Below are 23,260 nucleotides of genomic sequence, written 5' to 3' on the forward strand. Positions count from 1 at the left end.
GTTGGTCGCTACATCTGTAAGTGAAAGTTAAAACTCTGCTATGCAAAGCCAAACCCATTTATGGACAAAACACTCAAATGCCGCTGGCTTCTCTGGGCCCGAGCTCATCTAAGATGGACTGATGCAAAGTGGAAAAGTGTTCTGTGGTCTGACGAGTCCACATTTCAAATTATATTTAGAAACTGTGGACGTGGTGTCCTCCGGAACAAAGAGGAAATTAACCATTCAGATTGTTATAGGCACAAAGTGTAAAAGCCAGCATGTGTGATGGTATGGGGGTGTATTAGTGTCCAAGGCATGGGTAACTTACACATGTGTGATGGTATGGGGGTGTATTAGTGCCCAAGGCATGGGTAACTTACACATGTGTGATGGTATGGGGGTGTATTAGTGAACAAGACATGGGTAACTTACACATGTGTGATGGTATGGGGGTGTATTAGTGAACAAGACATGGGTAACTTACACATGTGTGATGGTATGGGGGTGTATTAGTGCCCAAGGCATGGGTAACTTACACATCTGTGAAGGCACCATTAATGCTGAAAGGTACATACAGCTTTTGGAGCAACATATGTTGTCATCTAAGCAACGTTATCATGGACGCCCCTGCTTATTTCAGCAAGACAAGTGTTACAACAGCGTGGCTTTGTAAAAAAAGAGTGTGGGTACTTTCCTGGCCCACCTGCAGTCCAGACCTGTCTCCCATGGAAAATGTGTGGCGGATTATGAAGCATAAAATACGACTGTTGAACGACTAAAGCTCTACATCAGGGGTAGAGAACCTATGGCTCGAGAGCCAGATGTGGCTCTTTTGATGACTGCATCTGGCTCTCAGATAAATCTTAGCTGACATTGCTTAACACGATAAGTAATTAATAATTCCGCTGGTAATCACAGTGTTAAAAATAACGTTAAAATATAAAACATTCTCCTGCATTTTAATCCATCCATCCGTTTTCTACCGCACCTGTTTAAGAAATAACAAGGTAATTAAAAATAATTAGAGACTTATTATACCCTAAAAATGTTGGTTTTACTTAAAAAATGCATGTATTTAGTTGTATTCAATGTTAAAAAAAATATGATATGGCTCTCACGGAAATACATTTTAAAATATTTGGCTTTCATGGCTCTCTCAGCCAAAAAGGTTCCTGACCCCTGCTCTACATAAAACAAGAATGGAAAAGAATTCCACTTCCAAAGCTTCAACAATTAGTTTCCTCAGTTCCCAAATGTTTATTGAGTGTTGTTAAAAGAAAAGGTGATGTAACACAATGGTGAACATGCCCTTTCCCAACTACTTTGGCACGTGTTGCAGCCATGAAATTCTAAGTTAATTATTATTTGCAAAAAAAACAAACAAGTTTATGAGTTTGAACATCAGATATGTTGTCTTTGTAGCATATTCAACTGAATATGGCTTGAAAAGGATTAGCAAATCATTGTATTCTGTTTATATTTACATCTAACTCATATGGAAACGGGGTTTGTAAACAATGATAAAAAAATAAAAAGAAACATCCGGGGTGGTTTGGAAGACGCGTGTTGTCGGAAGTGCCGTAGTGGATGTATGCAAATGTGGGAGTTGGGGGTTGTAGCTTCACATTTAGTTGAGTGGGAGCCGCCCTCCATTCACCACATGGTCACCGATGTGAGGCTGCTGCCTGCGCGCCACTTTCACAACCAGCAGTCGGGACCACACATGCTTTCTTTCTTCCTCTCAAAACTTTTTACACGTTTATTGCTTCTTTGTTCTTTTTTATACACATAAACATGTATACATGGTTGGCGGCCAGGACGGAAGCAAGTAGCGAAGATGGAGGATCGCGGGCTCGGTGAGTGACTAACCCGCGTGTTTATCGGCGGGGGAAGAAGTCCCGCTTTGGTGTGTTTCAAGTCTTTGTACTCGCACGCCAATTGTTACATTGTTTGGTGTTTTCATGTCCGTCACGCGGAATGCTTATTTGTTTGAAAACACGGAGTTTGTGGCGCAAAGGCGGGTTTTGGGCGATGAAAACAGTGGAAGGTGAGGCGCATGGCAGCCCCCTCGGACCTGGCAGCCCCCTCGGACATGGCAGCCCCTCGGCTTCCACCATTGAAGGGAGATTTAAAAGAAGCTCGCCCCCCGAGCCTAACTACTTAAAAGCTGCCAAGCAAGGGTGTGTACACTTGGTTCCACGCGGTACTTAGTTAAAAGCGGCCATATGTAGCTTGTTGGAGTGCAGGTCCCCCCCCCCCCCTCCTCCTCCCCCCCCTGAACAAAGCGCGGCAGCACATGGGCCAGACCTGACTAGGCCGCGCTGTTAGCCTGCTTAGCTTAGCATAGCTAGCCTCAACTTCACAACTCAACTTGTCACATTCCGCGGCAATAACGCCAAACACGCGCTTCCAAGAGACTCCCTGCTCGGTTACAAAACCAGCCAGCCGGCCAAACAACGTACAAGCTGCTGTTTAATTTGATAACCGACACCATGTTTTTCCCCGTGCTAACGCCAGCTAGCCGCGGCTATGCTAACCCCGCTCAACAAGCCGCCGCTGGAGTGGTGATATCTTTATTTTTTGTGAAGGGGGGGGGCTCATAACCACATTACGCGCGGGCAAAGTCGCCGGTAGATAACGACAGCACTCAAAACTACTTTGCTTTTTTAATTTATTTATTGTTTTAGTGTTATTTACGCTCAGGTTGGCGCCATGTTGGAGGCGGTGGGGGAGGGGCAAGCAGCACTCCCCGCGCACGCGCTTCCCGCGGAGCCAAAGAAACGCGGGCCTCCAGATTGTTCTTCTCACTCATCACATTTGACCATGTCCTGTTTTTGTTGTTTTTTACAACATCATGGCGCTTGTCTAACATCACAACTCTATCTTTACAACTATCCACCTTCATATGCAATCATAAGTTTGCATTGCATTTACCTGTTGCAATATTCACTAAATGTCCTGTGTCCTCCCTGCAGGTCCAAGTTGACGTGAACACTTTCAAGCATGGAGCCTGCTGATGAAGTCCGTGTATTGCCAAAGTGCTTACAGTGCAGGTAGATCTATTCAATACCTACTGCAGTGGAGGCACTTAAAGCCATACTCGGACATGTGTGTTCAGTCACCTCCCGTCCCATCTTTTATGTTGTTGTTGCAGAACTGTCTTTGTGCTAAGGTGCATCTAGTGCAGATAGTGAAATAGACTAGCACCTACTGCCCTAAGTGCTCCTTCTGGCATAAGGGGCTGTGACATGCTGCCACTCAAACCAATCCTAATTTCCTAATTGGGCCTAATTTTGTCTTGCAGTTCTCTGCTAGTTTTGCATTGTTGCACTACAAGAATAGATGAGTTGTGCAAATCTATGCAAAACTGATGGTGGCCTGCTTGCTCTCCACCTGTTTGGCTCTTTTTTTTTTGGTTTTTGGACGTGGCATCACCGCTCAAATCAGAACACATATCTTATTCTAGTGTGTGTGCTGAAAATCTAAAGTGTCCAGTTTTCAGGGTGTCAACTTGGCCACAGGTTCAGCGGTACTAAAGTGCTTATAGTGCAGGTAGTGCGTTTCTCCTATCTACTGCAATGTAAGCACTTGAAGTACTTCTAACTTACTATCTTTTTCTTGATGCTCACATGTATGCTGTCAACTTGGGACTCGTCGTTGCTTGGTCAGTTTTGCTGGTTTGCATTCAGCTTTTTAACTGTTTGCTGTGCAAATCCATGCAAAACTGACCAGGTTGATGAAATATCTCTTCGGGCTAAGTATTGTGGACAAAATGTGTACGATGTCCTTTCTTGTGGAGGTGGGGATTAGTAGCAATGCTGTAAATTTGAGGTATTGCACTTGTCCCGGCCTGTATAGGAATAAGGATATGGTCAGACGGACAAATAAACGGTGACCCTAACTTTTAATTATTTGGCATGTAAAGTGTTTTGTAATTGTGCTCATGTAAATAAAAAAAGTGAAAATGGGTTCAGTCTGTGTGCCTTTTTGTAATTACACAACTGTTCAAAATAATTGGTTCTATCAATATCTTTCTTTAATGTACACACGTACCTGAATATTGCAGAGTCGTCAATCACAATGTTGTATTATAACTGGTTTTGATTAGTGACAGGCCTCTGAGTTACTGATTACTCCCAGTAAATTAGATGCTAACTACAGGTTAGTGTATTGAGGTTCATTTGTTTTAGGAACATTTTTTTTACACCAGATTATGCTGACTTGTTAAAACCATGTGTAATAAATGTAATGTGAATGAAAATTGGTGGGAAAAATTCACTGTAAAATAAATAATGCAAAAAGAGTGTCAGCAAATCAAAGTTTACTCCTTTTTAACTTCCCTCATTTTACTTTATTTTTGGTGTGCTTTTCAATTTTCCTGCGTCTTTTTTTATTTTTTTTTTAACACTGAACAATTTCCCTTGTGGATCATAAAGTGTGTCTAAGTTGAATAAATAATGCTTCAAAACTTAAGACCCACTTCAGATAAATGAAGACCGAAGCTCTTCTTTGGTAGTTCTGACAGGTTGAATTGTTTCAGTCTTAAGTATGTGACTTTTGAAATGGAACTTAATTTTTATCCACTTTTTGTACATTTTCAAAAATCATTTGCTGCAAGTTTCAAAGAATGTTCAACTTTTTAAAGTACAATTACACATTAAATGTTCCTACCCCAAATAAAAAGGAATGCTCATCCATCTCCCGCTTATCCGAGGTCGGGTTGCGGGGGCAGCAGCCTAAGCGGAGAAGCCCAGACTTCCCTCTCCACAGCCACTTTGTTGTGCTTCTCCAGGGGGATTCCGAGGTGTTCCCTGGCCAGCCGGGAGACATAGTCGCCCCAACGTGTCCTGAGTCTAACCCGTGGCCTCCTACTGGTCATATGTGCTGACCAGATGCCCGAACTACCTCATCTGGCTCATCTCCATGTGGAGGAGCAGCGGCTTTACTTTGAGTTCCTCCCGGATGACAGAGCTTCTCACCCTATCTCTAAGGGAGAGACCCGCCACCTGGTGGAGGAAACTCATTTGGGCCGCTTGTACCCGTGATCTTGTCTTTCAGTCAAAATCCAAAACTCATGACCATAGGTGAGGATGGGAACGTAAAATTGAGAGCTTTGCCTTCCTGCTCAGCTCCTTCTTCACAACGGATCAATACAACGTCCGCATTACTGAAGACGCCGCACCGATCCGCCTGTCGATCTCACGATCCACTCTTCCCTCACTCGTGAACAAGACTCCTAGGTACTTGAACTTTTCCACTTGGGGGACGGTCTCCTCTCCAACCCGGAGATGGCACTCCACCCTGTTCCGGGAGAGAACCATGGATTCTCATCCCAGTCACTTTACTCTCGGCAGCAAACAGATCAAGCGAGAGCTGAAGATCCTGGCCAGATGAAGCCATCAGGACCACATCATTTGCAAAAAGCAGAGACCTAATCCCCTCGAGACCCTGACTGTGCCTAGGAATTCTGTCCATAAAAGTTCTGAACTGAATCGTTGACAAAGGGCAGCTTTGGCGGAGTCCAACCCTCACTGGAAAAATGTCTGATTTCCTGATTGATTGAAACTTTTATTAGTAGATTGCACAGTACAGTACATATTCCGTACAATTGACCACTAGATGGTAACACCCCAATAAGGTTTTTAACGTGTTTAAGTCTGGGTCCACTTCAGGGTAATGCGGACCATGCTCTGATACTGATCATACAGGGAGCGATTGATTGATTGATTGAAACTTGTATTAGTAGATTGCACAGTTCAGTACATATTCTGTACAATTGACCACTAAATGGTAACACCCCAATAAGTTTTTCCATTTGTTTAAGTCGGGGTCCACGTTAATCAATTCATGGTAAGTGGACCTCCACAATCAGACAGACAGAGAGGAGTGAAAACAAATGGAATAAATGGAATACTCAAGTTAAACATGCAAATCATTCAATCATTTCTTTCTTAACTGAATTTGTCAGTATCATTTGTTGTGAAATATTTTCCTACACAAAATATAACTGCAGTTGCATCATTTTCGTTGTGCAAAAACCTTTCCTAATAGAGACATTAATTTTATCTAATCTAATTCTTATCCGTACTGTTAAATTCAAATTTGAATGACGATAAAAGGAAGTTTAAATCTAATCTCCATTATATTGTAACGTCTGAACGACATTGTAAAATAAACAAGCCATGAAGTGTAGTTACATTTTTTGTCCGCAAGATGCCGCCATCGCCCCGGGCTCCACCACGAGTGCGCCACAGGAAAGGAACATGAGCAGGTAGCAGGACGGTGCCGCCTCCCCCCGAAGTGAGGACGGTCCTTCCCCACTTGGACAACCTGCATGCCGGCATTAAGTTTGCACTCAAGCGGCTCACAGCTCAACTTTGTGACCGCACTGAAGCCATCTTTTCTCGGGCTCTGCACCTCCACGACACCCCCGGAAAGCTACCATGTGACCTGGACTTACCTGGACGGGACGCTCGCTAACTTTTAGTTTTTTGAAGACTAGTTTGGATAAAGACAAATAAGCCTAAATATTCATGATGTGCACGAGTAGCATTTTTCTGTTGGCGTGTTTTGCCGGCTTTGGTTTTGGAAACATGCAAAAATGCGACGAAGTGAGCAAAGTTTTCCAACTTCGGCAAATTGGACCAAAGCAGTTGCTGCCTTTAAGTCCCAGACCAGGTAAACAAACATTTGTACTGTATTCCTTCTTCCTGTTACTTTGTGTTTACATGCAGGCTGTTTTTTACACGCACGGAGAAGCTTATCGACGTGTAAACATTCTGTTATCAGTGCAGCTGTCAACATTTAACTCGATAAGAGTCCACGAATGTGTGTCCTGTTAATATGTTGACAGTGTGCGTTTCCCACCTAGGCTTTCAGTGATGTCATACTTTAATAACCTGACCACGGCTGGAGAAATACTATACAGAAACACACTTGTGCACTATTGTCCATTGAAGCACCTCAACAGTGAACAAAACAGGCTATATTTCGGCACATTTCAAAATTAATGAACCCGCATTAGCATTTAAAACATATCTTACTTGGTACTGTCAAAATAAAAATAATTGCAAAGAACATAACGAACGTGGAAAAATAAATACACATATTTTAACTTTTCTTTGTGAGTTAAAAAAGTGAGAACCGATGATTTCTCCGTTGGCCGGGTATGACTCCGGTGTCTTTTCCTGCTTTTCGCAAATTCCAACTTTTGACTGGATTCTCACTTAGGAGTGACAAGTGAAAATCCAATCACAGTTACGTTTAGCGTAAGGTTACCTTGATGGGCTACTGTCAACAACTTGCGATGTGATTGGCTATCGCAACTGTTTATCAACTGTCTATCCAACATAATTCATATAGCACTGGCAACAAGCTAGCTGAATTCTGATTGGATGTGTAAAAATTCTCATATCAGTGCAGTTGTCAACTTTTATGTGGGAGCTTAAATACTGTTTAAGTTAATTTCAATTTTATGAAAGGTGCTTTATTTTTTTCAGCCAAAAGGGGACTATTTACTTTATTTCCATGATAAGATCATTTACATATTGAATACTTAGAGTAATTATATAAAGCTCACTTTATTTGTAATTATTACATTTGTCAAAATAATTTGATGACGTAACTGTTTTAATTGCATATATGGCGGAAGGATCTGTGTGGTCAGGTGGTTTTTGGACGCAAGGTGTTATGGGTAATAGTGATGGGATTGGCAGTTCTTTTGACTCTCCTGAATCACTAGAATCAGTTCCTCAAATTGATTCGTTCAAAAGATTCGTTCAGCGAGTCACTTCTGCAGCAGCAGTTCTGTGTGCAGGTCGGCCAATCACGAGTCAGTCAGTAAGAGATGTGGGTGTGTGTCATTTCGAGAACGACACAAGCCCTCAGCAGCCAATGAACAACGCGCAAAGTGACTGAACGCCATCCTCAATGTGACGTCATCCTCCGCGACTCAGTGACTTCTCTGTGTCAGTACGTCCGCCAACGTGATTCACGCCAGTTCCACTCATACCGGCATGGTGGCCGCGGAACTGAGAAAGGAAGGAATCAGTTCATGAAGTGATTGGGTTCAGTACGTTCACTCCAAAGATTTGTTAGTTCGAACGAATCGTTGGCGAACGACACAACTTTAATGGGTAATTGCAGTCAGGTGCGCTGGAATCCAGTCACACCGTTTTTTGACCTCACTCAGACTTTTTCTTACTTTTTCTAACTCGTACTGCAACAAAATCTCTTTATTTTGTCATTCATTTGTTCCAACATCGGGATTGTTTTACGTTTTGAATGATCAAGTTGACAAGTAAACCATGCAAAGGAAGAGGAACCTCTGGAGTTTTGTTTTGTTGTTGCTGCAAGAAGCAGAGTGAAGGAGAAAGTGGAGGAGCGTCAAGCTAAGGCTACTTTAGGAATCTACACTTTGGTCCAAAAACTCACTCTTTGTGGATTAAACGGAACGTGGAAGTGCCTGACTGGAAAGCATCAAGAGGAACAATTTAAGCCTGCAAGAGGAGGCGACAAGTACTTGAGTGCACGCTGCTTGAAAGTCAACAACTGACAGAGAGAAGCTCGTCCACATCAACACTGGTTGTGGAAATATTGGCTTGATAGGATGCTTCATGGTGGCAGAGGGGTTAGTGCGTCTGCCTCACAATACGAAGGTCCTGCAGTCCTGGGTTCAATCCCAGGCTCGGTATCTTTCTGTGTGGAGTTTGCATGTTCTCCCCGTGACTGCGTGGGTTCCCTCCGGGTACTCCGGCTTCCTCCCACCTCCAAAGACATGCACCTGGGGATAGGCCCCTCCCACCTCCAAAGACATGCACCTGGGGATAGGCCCCTCCCACCTCCAAAGACATGCACCTGGGGATAGGCCCCTCCTACCTCCAAAGACATGCACCTGGGGATAGGCCCCTCCCACCTCCAAAGACATGCACCTGGGGATAGGCCCCTCCCACCTCCAAAGACATGCACCTGGGGATAGGCCCCTCCCACTTCCAAAGACATGCACCTGGGGATAGGCCCCTCTCACCTCCAAAGACATGCACCTGGAGATAGGCCCCTCCCACCTCCAAAGACATGCACCTGGAGATAGGCCCCTCCCACCTCCAAAGACATGCACCTGTGGATAGGCCCCTCCCACCTCCAAAGACATGCACCTGGAGATAGGCCCCTCCCACCTCCAAAGACATGCACCTGGAGATAGGCCCCTCCCACCTCCAAAGACATGCACCTGTGGATAGGCCTCTCCCACTTCCAAAGACATGCACCTGGGGATAGGCCCCTCCCACCTCCAAAGACATGCACCTGGGGATAGGCCCCTCCCACCTCCAAAGACATGCACCTGGGGATAGGCCCCTCCCACCTCCAAAGACATGCACCTGGGGATAGGCCCCTCCCACCTCCAAAGACATGCACCTGGGGATAGGCCCCTCCCACCTCCAAAGACATGCACCTGGGGATAGGCCCCTCCTACCTCCAAAGACATGCACCTGGGGATAGGCCCCTCCCACCTCCAAAGACATGCACCTGGGGATAGGCCCCTCCCACCTCCAAAGACATGCACCTGTGGATAGGCCCCTCCCACTTCCAAAGACATGCACCTGGGGATAGGCCCCTCTCACCTCCAAAGACATGCACCTGGAGATAGGCCCCTCCCACCTCCAAAGACATGCACCTGGAGATAGGCCCCTCCCACCTCCAAAGACATGCACCTGTGGATAGGCCTCTCCCACTTCCAAAGACATGCACCTGGGGATAGGCCCCTCCCACTTCCAAAGACATGCACCTGGGGATAAGCCCCTCCCACCTCCAAAGACATGCGCCTGGAGATAGGCCCCTCCCACCTCCAAAGACACGCACCTGGGGATAGGCCCCTCCCACCTCCAAAGACAAGCACCTGTGGATAGGCCCCTCCCACCTCCAAAGACATGCACCTGGGGATAGGCCCCTCCCACCTCCAAAGACATGCACCTGGGGATAGGTTGATTGGCAACACTAAATGGTCCCTAGTGTGTGAATGTTGTCTGTCTATCTGTGTTGGCCCTGTGATGAGGTGGCGACTTGTCCAGGGTGTACCCCGCCTTCCGCCCAATTGTAGCTGACATAGGCGCCAGCCCCCCCCCCCCCCCGCAACCCCAAAAAGGGAATAAGCGGTAGAAAATGGAAGGATGGATGGAGGATGCAGAAGACAGTGGAAAAAGGACAGTAAAAATGACCGAGAAGGCTGTAGAAATGCAGAAGTTGAGAAAGATGCAGGCAGGCAAGGAGCCCACTTGGCTCAATTGACTCCTTTGATGACTCAGATTGAGCACTTAAAGTCCTACTGAAAGCCACTACTAGCCACCTGATAGTTTATATATCAATGATGAAATATTAACATTGCAACACATGACAATACGGCCGCTTTAGTTTACTAAATTACTATTTTAAATTTCCCGCGGAGTTTCCTGTTGAAAACGTCGCGGAATGATGACGTATAGCGGACATATTAGCCTAGCACCACTTACGGCTAAAAGTCGTCTCTTTTCATCGCATAACTACACAGTATTCTGGACATCTGTGTTACTGAATCTTTGGCAATTTGTTCAATTAATAATGGAGACGTCAAAGAAGAATGCTGTTGGTGGATTGCAGCTGCCTTTAGCACTGAAACACAGCCGGTGTTTCTTTGTGGTGAAGCTTTAACACGGAGCGGTCAAGTGAACATGTTTCTCTACGTCAACCAGCAAGTTTTTAGATGGGCAATTTGTGATATTAAGTCGGCTCTTACCAGAGACTTGAGTGGATTACGCGACTTCCTCCTGCAGCTCAAAAAGGCAGCTGTGATGTTGGCTCCTCGGCTTCTCTCAGAGACACTGGCGTTCACCGCAGCCATCCGACTTTTAGGTATGACTTTATAATCTCACTAAAATGCTATTAACACAATAAGAAGATAAGGGATTTTCCAGAATTATCCTAGTAAATGTGTCTAATTACATCTGAAACTCTCGCACTGCCGCCGCCTGGAGCCGTCGCCTTTTCTTTTTTCTTTTAAAAAAAAATTTTTTTAGTGCTTCATTCCATTTAAATAAGAATCTCATTTCAGTAGGCCTTTAATATGACACACATTTGTGGACTCTTTTTTTTTGATCTTCCACAAACTCCTCCTCAGACATGAATTTCTGAACATCATAATTAAGATCCAAAAATTCTTGCTGCGAGCCACACGAAGCTGATTTTTTTTTACAGCGTCCACATTAGCATCCTCCTCCATTAAAGGCCTACTGAAATGAGATGTTCTTATTTAAACGGGGATAGCAGCTCCATTCTATGTGTCATACTTCATCATTTCACCATATTGCCATATTTTTGCTGAAAGGATTTAGTAAAAAACATCGATTATAATGTTTGCAACTTTTGGTCGCTAATAGAAAAGCCTTGCGTGTAGCGGAAGTAGCAGACGATGTGCGCGTGACGTCACGGGTTGTGGAGCTCCTCACATCTGAACATTGTTTACAATCATGGCCACCAGCAGCGAGAGCGATTCGGACCGAGAAAGCGAAAATTTCCCAATTAATTTGAGCGAGGATGAAAGATTCGTGGATGAGGAAAGTGAGAGTGAAGGACTAGAAGAAAAAAAAAGGCAAGGGCAGTGGGAGCGATTCAGATGTTATTAGACACATTTACTAGGATAATTCTGGAAAATCCCTTATCTGCCCATTGTGTTACTAGTGTTTAAGTGAGTTTATATGGTACCTGAAAATCGGACGGGTGTGGTGACCGGCAGTGTCTCCGGTGGGAGAAGGTAATAGTCCGCAGCTGTAGGAGAACGCAAGCTCCACTCATGTCTACGGTAAGAGCCGATTTATTAGCACAATTTTCTCACCGAAACCTGCCTTTTGACATGTAGTAGAGAACCATGTTCGTTTGACCGCTCTGTTCCATATTAAAACTTCACCCTCAGGAATGTAAACAAGGAAACACCGGCTGTGTTTGTGTGGCTAAAGGCGGCCGCAATACACCGCTTCCCACCTACATCATTCTTCTTTGACGTCTCCATTATTAATTGAACAAATTGCAAAAGATTCAGCAACACAGATGTCCAGATTACTGTGTAATTATGCGATTAAAGCAGACGACTGATTGCTTGGATCGGGCTGGAACAAAATTTCTGCTACAACCGGTGACGTCACGCACACGCGTCATCATAAGCGTCGTCATTCCGGAACGTTTTCAACAGGATACTTCGCGGGAAATTTAAAATTGCAATTTAGTAAAGTAAAGCGGCCGTATTGTCATGTGTTGCAATGTTAATATTTCATCATTGATATATAAACTATCAGACTGTGTGGTCGCTAGTAGTGGCTTTCAGTAGGCCTTTAGTATGCTGCCAGTGGGGGGCTGTGCGTACCCCACCTAGGCCTTCAGTGATGTCCTATTTAGTCCGACTTTAACAAATAATAATATATATATATATATATATATATATATATATATACATACATATATTAGGGGGTGTAACGGTACACAAAAATTTCGGTTCTGTACGTACCTCGGTTTAGAGGTCACGGTTCGGTTCATTTTCGGTACAGTAAGAAATCAACAAAATATACATTTTTGGGTTATTTATTTACCAAATTTGTAAACAACGGCTTGATCCTTTTAACATTGAGAACATTATAATAATTCTGCCCACGTTAATCCACATTAAACTGCCTCAAGTTGTTGCTTTGATTAAATAAAATGACAAAACCTTTCTTCTACATATAAAAAGTGCAACATTAAACAGTTTCCATTGAAACTGTTTAATGTCAACTCATCATCCTTAATTTATTACAGCATTTGGGTAGCCTGTAGTTGACTTTTATTATTTAAATGTTGTATTTTTATCAACATGTGATAGCAGGGACCCTGCCATTCAAAACTAGGCTGCTACATTACTAATGATTCATGTAACTATAGCTGAAAAATAGTACAATTGCAATGGGAGAGACTATTCATCCCTGAACACCATGGAGTTCATGTGAAATAACAGACAGACAGGGCTTTGCTGCCCCTAAAACACACACACACACGCACGCACGCACGCACGCACGCACGCACGCACGCACGCACGCACGCACGCACGCACAGAAAAATGAGCTAATGTTATGCTAAAAGCTAATTAGCCTTCAACTCAAGCCTATACTGTGAGCGAGCTGAGCTGCAGTTTAAGTTTATTAGAAAGGTCAACGGGCTCATAGTGATGTTAGTAATAGTTGTGACTTGGAAGTGTTTAGTATAATTTAGGTAGAGTCCGCTCCTCCCCTGCTAGACAAATATCTGCTCGACACTAAAGCATTGACTACATCGTTCTAAAGTCTGAATACGCACTGCTGATTGGCTTTGTATGTAACCAATCAGATGGTTGTGTGGGCGGGACAATGAGACAGAGGCAGAAAGCAGAGCAGCTTGTGAAGACTTCTGCTTCCGAACTTGTTTGGTACGCCCGCGTGCTGAACCAAAACCCTGTACCGAAACACGCACCGTTACACCCCTAATACACATACATACTACACACATACATACATACATAGGTATGTATGTATGTGTGTGTCTGTGTGTGTGTGTGTGTGTGTGTGTGTGTGTGTGTGTGTGTGTGTGTGTGTGTGTGTGTGTGTGTGTATGTATATATATATATATATATATATATATATATATATATATATATATATATATATATATATATATATATATATATATATGTACCATGAATTGATTAACGTGGACTTAAACAAATGTAAAAACTTATTGGGGTGTTACCATTTAGTGGTCAATTGTAGTGAATATGTACTGTACTGTGCAATCTACTAATAAAAGTATCAATCAATCAATATATATATATATATATATATATATATATATATATGTATATATATATATATGTATAACACTGTTACCAAATAATTTTTTTTAAAGATAGAAAACTATATAGTATTATTTGCTTTGAAAATGAAAAATGTATCACTTCTGTATTGTTGAATGTGCTTATACACACGTTTCCATCCTTTAAGCAAGTTTTATTTATTGCTACATAAGTTGACACTTAGGTGTCCTTAAAAGTATCGCAGTCATATATGGAGAAAGATACCTGACAAAAGTGTGAATAAATAAGTGTTTTGTTATCCTGGAGTATTCAAAGTTCCTTTCACTGGAACTGAGGGGCCAAGCCCAACTCCTGAAAAACAACCCACACCATAATTCCTCCTCCACCAAATTTCCCACTCGGCACAATGCAGTCCAAAATGTAGTGTTCTCCTGGCAACCTCCAAACCCAGACTGGTCCATCAGATTGCCAGATGGAAAAGCGTGATTCAAAACTCCAAAGAAGGCGTCTCCACTGCTCTTGAGTCGAACGCTGTGCTTTGGACTTGGTGATGTACGTCTTAGATGCAGCTGCTCGGCCATGGAAACCCATTCCATGAAGCTCTCTGCGTACTGTACGTGGGCTAATTGGGAGGTCACATGGAGTTTGGAGCTCTGTAGCAACTGACTGTGCATAAAGTGGGTGACCTCTTTGCACTTTGTGCTTCAGCTGGCAGTTTACATGGTGGCTGAGTTGCTGTTGTTCCCAAACTCTTCACTGTTCTTGTAACAAAGCCCACAGTTGACTTTGGAATATTTAGGAGCGAGGAAGTTTCACGACTGGATTTGTTGCACAGGTGGCATCCTATGACAGTTCCACGCTGGAAATCACTGAAAGCGGCCCATTCTTTCCCAAATGTTTGTAGAAACAGTCTCCATGTCTACGTGCTTGATTTGATACACCAGGCCAAGTGATTAGGACACCTGATTCTCATCATTTGGATGGATGGCTAAATACTTTTGGCACTATAGTGTATCAATGGAAGCTGAAGTAAAACCCTCTGAAACTGCTAAGAAAAGCAAGTGTGCATACTGACACGTGCACAAGGTAGACCACTATGTTGGTGCACACAAACAGAGAGAGAGGCAGAGAATGGTCTGCACTTGACTTGTGACAAAGAAGACATTCCTAGAATCCGAGACCTCGTCTTACCTTGAATTCCTCCACGTGTGCCATCACATCGCCTTGGACCTCACAGGGAGAACCTCGTCCAAAGCCTGTCTCAACACGTCCGAGGGGCCGTTTGCAGAGTGTGGGGGACCCCTTCTAAGATGTTCTGCTGGTCCATAGATTGTTGATGGTGGTGGACAATGGAAGTCATCTCTCAGTGAGGCGATAACAACATGACACGTATCTGCGGCGACCAAACTGTTTGGTTTTACGTGCTCCGGTCCAGCGTTGCCGCTTGTGTCTTTCTAAAAAAGCATGACTGTTTTTTTTTTTTTTTGAACCCCCCAGCATAGGTTTTGTGAAGTTCAGACATTTTGAGGGACGTAATAATAGGATTATTTCACAGTATTGTTGAACGTGCAAAAAAAGTATTTTTTTCAAACAAGTTTTCTTTTGAAAATAAAATTCATAAATACGGAAAATATAATTTCTCAACCAAAAATATTTTTTGGCTTCTTAAGAGCCATATTTTTTCAAAGTGTTAAAATACAAAACCAGTCAAGTTGTCACCTTGTGTAAATGGTAAATAAAACAGAATAGAATGATTTGAAAATCCTTTTCAACTTATATTCAATTAAATAGACTGAAAAAAATTAGGGATGCACCGAAATGAAAATTTGTGGCCGAAGTCAAAACCCAATAAAATTTGAGCGCTTGGCCGAAGGCCGAACACCAAATACCGAATAATAAATGCAGTTTTTCACAACTTTTTTATATTGCATAAATAGCCTAGAATACATTTTTAGACATGTTTTTCAAATAAAGTAAATTTTTATTGAATATTGACATTTTTTAATATTCCAGTAGCCTTTGCTTTTCAAAAAAAAAGCACAACGTTTCTCATTTATATTAGGCCTTCAAACAAAACATGCATTCCAAAAAAAAATAAAGTGCATTAAAGTGGATAAACCCACAACAAATGAATTATTGTCCTTTTGGCAAAAGTCTGCTTAGCCACAGTAGATATGCTAATAATGTAAACAGAAGGCTCAAGTAAATCTCAATTAAGTGTGTGCTTGTAACCTCATACACTTATACAGGTACACAACATTGTAACCTCATACACTTATACAGGTACACAACATTGTAACCTCATACACTTATACAGGTACACAACATTGTAACCTCATACACTTATACAGGTACACAACATTGTAACCTCATACACTTATACAGGTACACAACATTGTAACCTCATACACTTATACAGGTACACAACATTGTAACCTCATACACTTATACAGGTACACAACATTGTAACCTCATACACTTATACAGGTACACAACATTGTAACCTCATACACTTATACAGGTACACAACATTGTAACCTCATACACTTATACAGGTACACAACATTGTAACCTCATACACTTATACAGGTACACAACATTGTAACCTCATACACTTATACAGGTACACAACATTGTAACCTCATACACTTATACAGGTACACAACATTGTAACCTCATACACTTATACAGGTACACAACATTGTAACCTCATACACTTATACAGGTACACAACATTGTAACCTCATACACTTATACAGGTACACAACATTGTAACCTCATACACTTATACAGGTACACAACATTGTAACCTCATACACTTATACAGGTACACAACATTGTAACCTCATACACTTATACAGGTACACAACATTGTAACCTCATACACTTATACAGGTACACAACATTGTAACCTCATACACTTATACAGGTACACAACATTGTAACCTCATACACTTATACAGGTACACAACATTGTAACCTCATACACTTATACAGGTACACAACATTGTAACCTCATACACTTCTACAGGTACACAACATTGTAACCTCATACACTTCTACAGGTACACAACATTGTAACCTCATACACTTCTACAGGTACACAACATTGTAACCTCATACACTTATACAGGTACACAACATTGTAACCTCATACACTTATACAGGTACACAACATTGTAACCTCATACACTTATACAGGTACACAACATTGTAACCTCATACACTTATACAGGTACACAACATTGTAACCTCATACACTTATACAGGTACACAACATTGTAACCTCATACACTTATACAGGTACACAACATTGTAACCTCATACACTTATACAGGTACACAACATTGTAACCTCATACACTTATACAGGTACACAACATTGTAACCTCATACACTTATACAGGTACACAACATTGTAACCTCATACACTTATACAGGTACACAACATTGTAACCTCATACACTTATACAGGTACACAACATTGTAACCTCATACACTTATACAGGTACACAACATTGTAACCTCATACACTTATACAGGTACACAACATTGTAACCTCATACACTTATACAGGTACACAACATTGTAACCTCATACACTTATACAGGTACACAACATTGTAACCTCATACACTTATACAGGTACACAACATTGTAACCTCATACACTTATACAGGTACACAACATTGTAACCTCATACACTTATACAGGTACACAACATTGTAACCTCATACACTTATACAGGTACACAACATTGTAACCTCATACACTTATACAGGTACACAACATTGTAACCTCATACACTTATACAGGTACACAACATTGTAACCTCATACACTTATACAGGTACACAACATTGTAACCTCATACACTTATACAGGTACACAACATTGTAACCTCATACACTTATACAGGTACACAACATTGTAACCTCATACACTTATACAGGTACACAACATTGTAACCTCATACACTTATACAGGTACACAACATTGTAACCTCATACACTTATACAGGTACACAACATTGTAACCTCATACACTTATACAGGTACACAACATTGTAACCTCATACACTTATACAGGTACACAACATTGTAACCTCATACACTTATACAGGTACACAACATTGTAACCTCATACACTTATACAGGTACACAACATTGTAACCTCATACACTTATACAGGTACACAACATATCCCAGGCCAGAACAGATTTGTCAATAACAGTACTTCAGCTTCAGAATAAAAAGAAGGAAACTAACTATTTATAAAACAATTTAAATTTAACACTGCACGTTGGTTGATTGCGTCACCGCGTCAAAAACTTGCGTCACACGCCACTATTCGGCCTTATTTTTAACTCATTCCACCGAAGGCCGAATGTGGCTTTTTTTGCCATATTCGGCCGAATATATTCGGTTACCGATTAATCGGTGCATCCCTAAAAAAACCAAGATATTTAATGTTCGAACTGAGAAACTATTTTTTTTTTGCAAATGATCATGAATTTAGAAATTAATGGCAGCAACACATAGCAAAATAATTGTCACAGTGGCGTTTTTACCAGTGTGTTACATGGCCTTTCCTTTTAACAACACTCAGCAAACCTTTGGGAACTGAGGAGACACATTTTTCAAGCTTTACAGGTGGAATTATTTCCCATTCTTGCTTGATGTACAGCTTAGGGATCCCAGGGATCAATAAAGTACTTTCTATTCTATTCTATTCTATTCTATTCTATTCTATTAAGTTGTTCAACAGTCCGGGGTCTCCGCTGTCTTATTTTAGGCTTCATAATGCGCCACACATTTTCCATGTGAGACAGGTCTGGACTACAGGCAGGCCAGTCTAGTACCCACACTCTTTTACTACGAAGCCACGCTATTTTAACACGTGCAGAATGTGGCTTGGCATTGTCTTGCTGAAATAAGCAGGGGCGTCCATGATAACGTTGCTTGGATGACAACATATGTTGCTCCAAAAGCTGTGTGTACCTTTCAGCATTAATGGTGCCTTCACAGATGTGTAAGTTACCCATGCCTTGGGCACTAATGCACCCCCATACCATCACACATGTGTAAGTTAGTCATGTCTTGTTCACTAATGCACCCCCATACCATCACACATGTGTAAGTTACCCATGCCTTGGGCACTAATACACCCCCATACCATCACACATGTGTAAGTTACCCATGCCTTGGGCACAAATACACCCCCATACCATCACACATGTGTAAGTTACCCATGCCTTGGGCACTAATACACCCCCATACCATCACACATGTGTAAGTTACCCATGCCTTGGGCACAAATACACCCCCATACCATCACACATGTGTAAGTTACCCATGCCTTGGGCACTAATACACCCCCATACCATCACACATGTGTAAGTTACCCATGCCTTGGGCACAAATACACCCCCATACCATCACACATGTGTAAGTTACCCATGCCTTGGGCACTAATACACCCCCATACCATCACAGATGAAATATAACAATCCGGGTGGTTCTTTTCGTCTTTGGTCCGGAGGACACGACGTCCACAGTTTCCAAAAACAATTTGAAACGTGGACTCGTCAGACCACAGAACACTTTCCACTTTGCATCAGTCCATTTTAGATGAGCTCAGGCCCAGCAAAGCCGGCGGCGTTTCTGGGTGTTGTTGATAAATGGTTCGCATAGTAGAGTTTTAACTTGCACTTACAGATGTAGCGACCAGCTGTAGTTACTGACAGTGGTTTTATGAAGTGTTCCTGAGCCCATGTGGTGATTTCCTTTACAAACCAATGTTGCTTTTTGATGCAGTATCACCTGAGGGAAGGTCACAGGCATGCTGCTTACGTGCAGTGATTTTTACAGATTCTCTGAACCTTTTAATTACATAACAGTTTGTAGATGGTGAAATTGCTAAATTCCTTGCAATAGCTGGTCGAGAAATGTTGTTGGACATTTTGCTCACGCATTTGTTCACAAAGTGGTGACCCTCGCCCCATATCTGTTTGTAAATGACTGAGCATTTAATAGAAGCTGCTTTTCTACTCAATCATGGCACCCACCTGTTCCCAATTAGCCTGTTCGCCTGTGGGATGTTCCAAATAAGTGTTTGATGAACATTCCTCAACTTTTTTCAGTCTTTTTTGCCAGCTGTGCCAGCTTTTTTTAAACATGTTGCAGGCATCAAATTCCAAATGAGGTAATATTTGCAAAAAATAACAACGTTTACCAGTTTGAATGTTAAATAGCATATTCAATTGAATATCAGTTAAAAAGGATTTGCAAATCATTGTATTCTGTTTTTATTTACCATTTACACAAGGTGACAACTTCACTGCTTTTGGGTTTTGTTCTACTCGTTAAAATTACCTGGTTTGTATTCCCTGAGTTGATAAACATTAACAACCCCCCCCCCCCCCCCAAAAAAAATAAACAGTTGGAAGAAAACTGTAATTCCTTTAATATGTTTAGTTTCGTCCTTAAGTCCTCCATTTACAGTAATACAACATTTTCTGGACCATAGGAGCAGCATTTTCTCATCCATGATTCACTAGTGCAACAAAGCTCGAAACATGTCCCGGGAAAAAACGTCCGACCGGAACTCTCTAATATAACTAAAGTTCCTTGGGTGAATAATGTAAACTCACTACACCGGTAGTTTTTAGCACGTCCATAGTGAGTTATAAGATAGAACTTTACACTACTTTACATTAGAAATGGCAACAGCAGAGTCCCATAACAAGCAGATAGAAAAAAAGATGAAGAGTATAAACTACTGTATCGCCACAGACTACAGTGGCGGATGTGCGCAAATTTTCAGGATTAATGCAGATCTCAAATACAGATCAGCAAGTACCAGAAGGTAAGAAAAGTTGGTTTTGCATAACGATGGATAATATGTCTACTAATTAGTGTCTTTTTGTGGTCCTTATACACACACCATAGTAATACTTGCATGGGTAACTTTGCTAGCCGTAATAGGTCGACAATCCATCAAGTGGAGCGGCTTCAATGTCATACTAAAACATTTTGACACATTTCTGAGCGCCTTGTGTAATGTTGTTTATTTTCAATGGAATATTTAAAGTTTTGGTGTGGTTTACTAGCGTCATATTGCAGTCTATACATATCTCTTACGTTTGACTGCCAGCTACGGGTCACTTTAATTTCACCATGTACCAAATAAAATAGTTTCAAGGTCAGTAAGCACAACCAGAATTTATTCCGTCCATTAGGCACACTGGACAATAAGGTGCACTGTTGATTTTTGAGAAAATGAATGGATTTTAAGTACGCTTTCCAGTCCGAAAATGATGGTAGTCCCTTGCTTTCTTTTATTACATACAATTATTCCAGCAAACAAAGTCAGTAATAAAGACAACGTGGCAAAAACAAAATCTACTACTCACTTTAAAACCCCAGGTTTTTAATCCTTGAGTTTATAAAAATTAACAAAAATAACATTTGGAAGAAAAAAACATCAGATTGAATCACTTTAGAATCGATCTATGTTAGATATCAACATTAGTGATTTATAGATGGCGCCACAGAGCAGCTGTTATATTATCCTCTCTCTAAGTGTTATTATTTCTACTTCTTCATTTCCTGTCAATATCTGCTAATGTTCTGTTGTTACGTGCTTCTATCTGCACGTCTTCAACTTTTCTAAGCACTCATTTCTTGTTTTGTTTGGAGCTAGTTTAGCCGTAGCTTAGCAATTAGCTTACCTTCTCCTGCTAGCTCTTCCTTTAATATTCTTAAGTTCGTCATCCAGTCCACCACTGATAGTAAGACTGTGACGGACTTCCTTCCTCCCGTGCGTGGCTTGCAGTGGCGATCATAACAAGACACATCAGAGCAGGTTTGACTCTGATTTATTCTTTCAATAATCATCAAGTCTTCTTACCTTTCTGTCGCACCACTTTTCAGTGCGCGGGCTCTTCCTGCTTGCTGTCGGTGCCCGGTGGTTGCGTCCAGTGCGGGTGTCATCGTGCTCTGGGTCTCATTCGTCGTGCTCGTGGTCGTTGTCGTCGTGTTTTTCCTCTCCTTCTTCCCACATGTGTTCCTCCTTCGCCTCTTTTATGCTGCAGCAGCAGATGATGGAATGGAGCGCAGGTGTGTGGTGTACGCACCTTACTCTGATTGCTGCTGCCGCACCACTCCGAGTGCGTCACGCCTCTCCTCTTTGCTGCAGACCCCGCCTCCTGGCCTCCATCTTGGTCAGGACCGCTGCTCCTCTCCGCCCGCTGTCGGCTCGTCTGTTGCGTCTCTCCACAAATACTACTTTAATACTACTAAATGTTGTAAGTTCGCTTGCTAAAGAGAATATTTTGACTTAGGAGAGCGAGTCCTCGCGGTTTATGGAGATCCAGTTAGCTGCTAGCCACCTTTGTGGCAGCTAATTCTTCCGGTTGGTTGACTGAGCAGCGGAAATAGGAATCAACGTTTTAAAAACTGGAATTGGAATAAAAACCCTGTTTCAATTTGAGTTGGGAAATTGTGTTAGATGTAAATATAAACAGAATACAATGATTTGCAAATCCTTTTCAAGCCATATTCAGTTGAATATGCTACAAAGACAACATATTTCATGTTCAAACTCATAAACTTTTTTTTTTTTTTCAAATAATCGTTAACTTTAGAATTAGATGCCAGCAACACGTGACAAAGAAGTTGGGAAAGGTGGCAATAAATACTGATAAAGTTGAGGAATGCTCATCAAACACTTATTTGGAACATCCCACAGGTGTGCAGGCTAATTGGGAACAGGTGGGTGCCATGATTGGCTATAAAAGCAGCTTCCATGAAATGCTAAGTAATTCACAAACAAGGATGGGGTGAGGGTCACCACTTTGTAAGCAATTTGTCGAACAGTTTTAGAACAACATTTTTCAACGAGCTATTGATAGGAATTTAGGGATTTTACCTTCTATGGTCCGTAAAATCCTCAAAAAGTTCAAAGAATCTGGAGAAATCACTGCGCGTAAGCAATGATATTACGGACTTTTGATCCCTCAGGCGGTACTGCACCAAAAACCGACATCAGTGTGTAAAGGATATCACCACATGGGCTCAGGAACACTTCATTAAACCACTGTCAGTAACTACAGTTGGTCGCTACTTCTGTAAGTGCAAGTTAAAACTCTACTATGCAAAGCCAAACCCATTTATCAACAATATCCTGAAACGCCGCTGGCTTGGCTGGGCCTGAGCTCATCTAAGATGAACTGATGCAAAGTGGAAAGGTGTTCTGTGGTCTGATAAGTCCACATTTCAAATTATATTTGGAAACTGTGGACGTGGTGTCCTCCAGAACAAAGAGGAAAATAACCGTTTGGATTGTTATAGGCGCAAAGTGTAAAAGCCAGCATGTGTGATGGTATGGGGGTGTATTAGTGCCCAAGGCATGGGTAACTTACACATCTGTGAAGGCACC

General features: G+C 42.0%; 1 protein-coding gene across 1 annotated transcript in view; it reads left to right on the forward strand.

Moving 5' to 3' along the window:
* The first annotated feature begins 6,240 nt into the window (after positions 1-6,240).
* Positions 6,241-23,260, forward strand: part of gpc5a (glypican 5a) — a 316,105-nt gene continuing 299,085 nt past the window's right edge. The window contains 1 exon segment of the mRNA XM_061887058.1: positions 6,241-6,660. Within this exon segment, the coding sequence (XP_061743042.1) occupies positions 6,516-6,660 (145 nt within the window). The 5' untranslated portion in view covers positions 6,241-6,515.

Source organism: Nerophis ophidion, linkage group LG25 (genome assembly GCF_033978795.1).
Source record: "Nerophis ophidion isolate RoL-2023_Sa linkage group LG25, RoL_Noph_v1.0, whole genome shotgun sequence".
NCBI classification, from domain to species: Eukaryota; Metazoa; Chordata; class Actinopteri; order Syngnathiformes; family Syngnathidae; genus Nerophis; species Nerophis ophidion.